The 6003-nt window shown below is 45.9% G+C and overlaps 2 protein-coding genes across 2 annotated transcripts; both read right to left on the reverse strand.

Moving 5' to 3' along the window:
* Positions 1 to 30: 30 nt before the first annotated feature.
* Positions 31 to 2387, reverse strand: LOC141836977 (laccase-3-like). Its single transcript, XM_074724465.1, has 5 exons — positions 2219 to 2387; positions 1967 to 2118; positions 1649 to 1893; positions 1396 to 1524; positions 31 to 1296 (listed from the first exon to the last, which is right to left on the reverse strand). The coding sequence occupies exons 1-5, from the start codon at positions 2324 to 2326 to the stop codon at positions 218 to 220; spliced, it is 1713 nt and encodes a 570-aa protein (XP_074580566.1). The 5' UTR covers positions 2327 to 2387; the 3' UTR covers positions 31 to 217.
* Positions 2388 to 3535: 1148 nt separating this feature from the next.
* On the reverse strand, positions 3536 to 5339 carry LOC141837360 (xylan O-acetyltransferase 12-like). Its single transcript, XM_074724776.1, has 5 exons — positions 4966 to 5339; positions 4471 to 4642; positions 4209 to 4408; positions 3975 to 4130; positions 3536 to 3890 (listed from the first exon to the last, which is right to left on the reverse strand). The coding sequence occupies exons 1-5, from the start codon at positions 5337 to 5339 to the stop codon at positions 3536 to 3538; spliced, it is 1257 nt and encodes a 418-aa protein (XP_074580877.1).
* Positions 5340 to 6003: the final 664 nt, after the last annotated feature.

Here is a 6003-nt window from a genome sequence, read left to right on the forward strand (position 1 = left end):
AATCGTTAGTTAAGTGCTAGTTTCTAGTGTGTTTCGGCCAGCAATAAGCTTGCCTACTTTCCTTGTGATCTGTATATGACATTTGTTTATTGAACTGATAAATTGAAGCGATTTTTATTCTCTATATATGTGCTTACATGATTAAGAAATGAATGGACATAATCATAGATGGTTTCGCCTAATGTTGTAGAATGATTAGGTGGAATGAGGATGTTCGTCAGCAGGTTGGCAGGTCGGGGGGTGGCGCCTCCAGGGATTGCAGCTCCGCCCCTCCATTTTCCACCAGGAAGGCCATGGCCAGCCCCCACGTGATGTGCACGTCGAGGTGACAATGCATAAGCCAGATGCCTGGGTTGTCCGCCACGAACCGGATCACCGCCCAGCCGTTCGCCGGCACGCCCACGGTGTTCCGTTCCGGCGGGTCCACCAGGTTGAACTTGGCGTTGTCCCTGGCTGGGTTGAAGTTCCCGAACCCCTCCGCGAGGATGTAGAAGTTGTAACCGTGGATGTGGATCGGGTGGTTCTCGCCGGCCACTATGTTGGTGCCCTGCAGCACCAGTTGAACCACCGCCCCGTACTTTAGCTTGTACAGCTTCGTCCCCGCCACCGGCTGCGACAGGCTGCTGCTCACGTTCTTCGCCGTGTAGTCAAAGGGCACCGGAGGGACTGCCGGGAAGTCGGTGGTGAAGACGCCAGGGACCCGCTGATAGTGCGCTTGCAGAAGGGAGGTGGTGCCGGGGAACACGAAGGAGACGTTGTTCATGCTGGCGGCGAAGCGGGTGTTGTTGGGTCCCCGGCAAGTCTTTCCTTCGGGGCAGTCGAAGAGGCCGAGACCCACGGTGAAGAAGAGGTTCTCGTCGACGGGGCCTGGGACCTCGACGGAGGAAGGGCTCTTGATGCCGGCCGTGAAGGCGGAGACGGCGGCGGTGTCGTTGTAAGCCGGGAGCGCGGGGAAGATCGGTTGTGCGGCGGGACCCGGTTTGGCGCAGCCGCAGTCGTACTCGAGGATGGCGGCGGCGGTGGTGTTGTCGAAGGCTACGCCCTCGGCGCTAGCGTAGGCGCGCGCGGCGATGTAGTAGCGGGAGAGAGGTTGATCCATGGTGACGAGCACGTCGGTGGTTTGGCCGGGAGCGAGCATGAGCACGGAGGTGGTGAAAGGCTTGGTGTACGAGGCGTCGGCCGCCACCACCGTCATCTTGTGGTTGGCGATGGCAACGAAGAGCTCGGTGTTGAGCGCGGCGTTAATGAAACGGAGGAGATTCGTCTCCCCGGCCTTCACCGGAATCACAGTAGTGTCTGCGATTAACCAACCAACAGGTAACGCAGCGATGATAGTTAAGTACTCTTACTGATATTAATTACAGTAGTTAAAATTAACAGTGATCGATGGAGGACCTTTGGAAGAGCAGTTGTAGAGATCACCGGGTTGGCCGTTGATGGTGAAGGCATTAGAGACGTCGGGGGCGCCGCCGGTGCGCGTTGCTTTTCTGACGACGTCGACGGGATTCCTGTCCCACCACTCCCCTGTTCTCATCACAGTAGTATTAATTATGATTGTTCATCTATCGTACGTACTATTGTTTAATTTTGTGGCATGAGAATTATTAAGTTTGAGAGGTCAGGCAAACGTACGTACGTACGTACGTACCGAGTATGAGAGGGATTTCTCTCTTGGGCTTGGCGAAAGGGTAGGAGGTGTTTTCCTTGGGACGGATGATGAGAGCTCCGTAGACAGTGGCTCTGAGCCAGGAGCTGTGGGCGTGCCACCACAGCGTCCCCTCCTGTCCCTGGATCGTGAACCTGTACCTGTAGCTGCCGCCCGGCTTGATGGGGCACTGCGTCACGAACTCCGGCCCATCCGCCCACGCTGTCCTCAATTGCCTCACGCCATGCCTTTCTCAAGACAGGAAATTAACTACGTATCGTCAATTAATGGACGTCTAGCTAATTGATAAACTTTAATTACCAGTGAAGTGTGACATTGTATCTCGCTTGATTGACGACGTTGATGACGATCGTGTCACCGTTCTTCACCTCAATGGTCGGCCCCGGAAACTGCCCATTGACAGTGATGATGTTGTGAGCCTTGCACAGCCTCTTCACCGGCGTCTCTTGCACCTGCATATATATATGCATTCATGCATGCATGCCTCTAATTCGTTCGAGTAGTCAACTAATTAACAAAGATCGAATACTGAAATATATATAACTTAATTACCACAAAGTCGTGGTGCTGCACTTCTGCGCCGATTCGATAAACGAGAAGGGAATTGATAGCTAAAAGGAAGACTAAAAGAAGACTACTAATTCTGTTGAAAGACTCCATCAGGCAATGAAGTGATGATCGCTAGCTGTTGCACCAAAGTTTCAGATATCAGGGGAGGTAGTGATCGTGATCGATGTAGAATAGAAAGGACGACGTCGTCTTATATAGCTGCTAGCATGCATGAGAGCTACCGGAGGCAGTTTGCTGTGTTTGGCGGATTAGGTTTGGATTTGCCATGTGTGTGTGTTTTTTTTAATTTTTGTTTGAGTTATTTTCTAATCGTTAACATATATATATATATACGTACATTCTTCAGTTGAACTGTGAATAGCAGTTGGCTTGGTGCACCTACTTGGCCTAGGCTCTTGTCGTATATTCAGCAATGCTTGTTTCACAAATTTCCAAGTCAAACTCTTTTAGGACAACGTATCATGAGGCTTCTAACCCTTTTTGATAAAAGAAATCATATTTGCATATATATTTAGCTACTCAAAGTCTCCATTGTCAAAACAGATCCAAAACATGTCACTGTTCTTTGGCTTATTGGAAGAGCTGTTGAATATAGCAATTTAAATTAATTGATTAATTGGTCTCTGTTTTGGTTACGGTTGGTGGACAAGGTGCAACTTTTGCCTGAGTTAATTTCATCAATCTGACCTTATTGGCTTCGGAAGTCTATATACATAGCAAATCCTTCTGAAGATTTTTAACGAAGGAGTTAGAGTTTGATATATCGTACTTAATTAGGTTTATGGAAGAGCCTAACTAGCTATTGCTGATTAATATCGATCGATGAAATTAGTGGTTTTGTTGGATAGATAATGATGCACGCTATCAAATTAGCTGGTGAACAATAACCATCAAATCTCGAAATGGAGGTAACAGTCTAGTAGTTCAGCCAAAAAGAGATGACACCACTGATCGCCCTGGTGCGACAAGATTGACTTCTGGAACTAAGGCGTATGAAGATTTGATCACAGTGGGAAATTAGCTATAATAAACTTTGAATTAACAGATAAGTTTTTGTTTGACTTGCACAAATATATAATATTGCTAGTGAAGGTAGGAGGAGAAGGTGAGAATTTTAATCCGATCGCAAGGAATTCCCTAGCTATTCGCAAAATAAACTATTGTTTCTGTATCTAAGTTTCCCAATCGGATCACTAGTTAATCTTTTACGTATCTAGATTTGATATGGTCGGCAACCATTTTAAAGGTCTGAGAAATTCTGTTGTAGCTTCGATTGAGCATGAGAAAAGAGGCAACAGCCTATACTTGTTGAGAAACAATGTAACTGTAAAGGAGTTCGTTCCATGCATCAGGAACTCCTGGAACACACCAATGTGTGCAGTCGGAGTAGCTACTAGGCTCTGCGAGCTGTTCTTGCGTTATATTAACCCAAAATCTCCTGTAAATAGAAGGATGCCCATCTTTTCGATACTCCGAAAGCTGAGTTATGTTGAGCATCTGCACGCTCAAGCCTTTTCGCCTCATTTTCGCAATGGTGTTCTCGACCATGTGCAGCATCTTGTAGTCTGATCCTCTACTCGCATACCCTTCTTCATGAACTGGTTCAGTCTCGTTGTAGCAGTTTTGATCGCTTGCTGCACCCCACTCATCTCCCCTGCCAAAATCAACTTGCATTCTAAGTTTAGATATCTCGATTACAATGCAGTAACAATTCTGAATGGTGATTATTAATTCTGACCAAACATGTGTTGGCGACAAGCTGACAAAGAAGAGCTTGGCATTGGGGTTCTGATTCAATTCAAGCCAATCCGACCATTCCTTCAATGCTAACTGAAAGCCCTCTGCCATCTCCAACTCCTCCAAGTTCTTGACCTCGTCCTCAAATGATCCATGCCTTGTCCAGAATATGAAACTCATCTGGTCAGTATGAGCAAGGGATGAAGTGATTCTGCCTTAAGCTAATCATACTCACAAGACCTTCATCTTCATTCCAGGTTTTTTCCACCACAAATAAGAGTTGAACACAAGTATATCTGCATCTGTCCATTGTCGAGCATGTTTCTCGATAGAATTACGCATGATGCGGTTCGTCATTCGGTGGAGTACTGGATCATCACAGTTAGATTCTACCAACAAAGGGGACCAGTAGAAGTCAATCGATGCGTTGAAATCCTGCAAATTAACTAATGTTTATCTTGATTTCAGAAGCTCAAACATGAGTAGTTTGTTAATACCTTTGCTCTAAAGGACAACAGTGAGCCATTATAGATCATAGATTTCCTTTCACTGCTTATAATGGACTCCACCATGCACACCATTGATACCCATTGATTCCTGTTGAGGGAGTCACCAACAAATACCATTCTTTTTCCCATTAATCTTGTTAGCAATTTGTGAGCATCGAACCTGTTATTGTTAGAAATTAATAACCACTTAATTTCATAATTAAATACGAACCTATCGAGAGTAGAATAATCAACACATGATAAAAAAATAAAATTAAGTTCTGTAACTTTCTACCAAATCAGTTTTCTATGTTTTGTTTCCCAACCAATACCTTGCAGCTGGAAAGGAAAGCTGCATCGTCCAAGTTATTATTTGGTAGGTAGATTGTTGTCCAATGATAAAGAAACATGATTTCTTATAATTTGTCCTCTAATAATGTGATTAATTATGCTTTAAATTCCTGAAAAATCCTTCAAAATTAACATACATGCATACATACATACCTGGGGATGTCGCATCCATTTGGCTGCCACCTCCATTGCTGATGCTTGAGATCCCTCCTGCCGTATTTCTCGCAAGCTACCTCATCGTGCATGTATTTGCACTGCATCCCTGAATACAGCGGCCGCGTCTCGTTGTCGAAGACCCACCTCCCCGAGAACAGATCGCACTCGGTGCTCGACTGATTACTCACAGAAGTGCTGCTGCTGCTGCTGTTCCTCATCTCCACCTGCTGCTCTTGGTGTTCGAATATTCTAATTGGGAGGATGTAGTCCACTTTATCATACGAAAGCGAGACGACGATCACCAAAACGAAGAACAAGGAGGACAAGAAGGGCACAAGAAGAGCAGCAGAAGTAGTAGGATTCGTAGCCATGTCTACTCCCTACTGTGCATGCATCTCCAGCGCCAATGCAGCAGCTAGCAGCACTGCTTTTATCCTGCACACGGCCAGAACTGTGACTTGCTCTGCAAGTGAAGGTTTTGTGCCAAACCATGTTGGTGAGTCACTGTGTGATCGAGCAACTGAAGAATTGCTCACCAGAACCGTTCTAAAGAAGAGCTCATGATTTGATAGCGTTTGGTGGAGCACTGGGATTAATATATTACGTTGTTCCCTAAGAACACATTGCTTTCGAAATTGTTTTGTGTTTGCTTGAAAGGAAAGAAATTTGTGCAGCAAGTTTTTAATTGGCCATAGAAATCAACTACGATATGGTTAAATATCGGACGGATATTTTGATAGAGATCCGATCCGTCCCATGGAATCTTCTTCTGCATTCAAGCATATGCCTAATGCCTTTCCCTCCTCTTTCAATTGGCCGGCCGCATATCCGCGGTGTCCACACGATAACCCAGAATTGTCAATGGCAAGTAAAGTGGGCTCCTGTCTGAGCATCTAGGCAATGAAGGGTGCGGGACGGGTAGATGAAACTGCAGTACACGGTATAGAGGAAGTCCGATTCAGCAGTAGAGACACGGCGTTGCCTTAAGGCTCTTATCCCTTCTTCTTCTTCTTCTTCTTCTTCTTCTTCTCTTCG

This window comes from Curcuma longa, chromosome 11 (genome assembly GCF_044706935.1).
Source record: "Curcuma longa cultivar G26 ecotype Majalengka, Jawa Barat chromosome 11, ITB_CL_G26_1.1, whole genome shotgun sequence".
In the NCBI taxonomy this organism is placed as follows: domain Eukaryota; kingdom Viridiplantae; phylum Streptophyta; class Magnoliopsida; order Zingiberales; family Zingiberaceae; genus Curcuma; species Curcuma longa.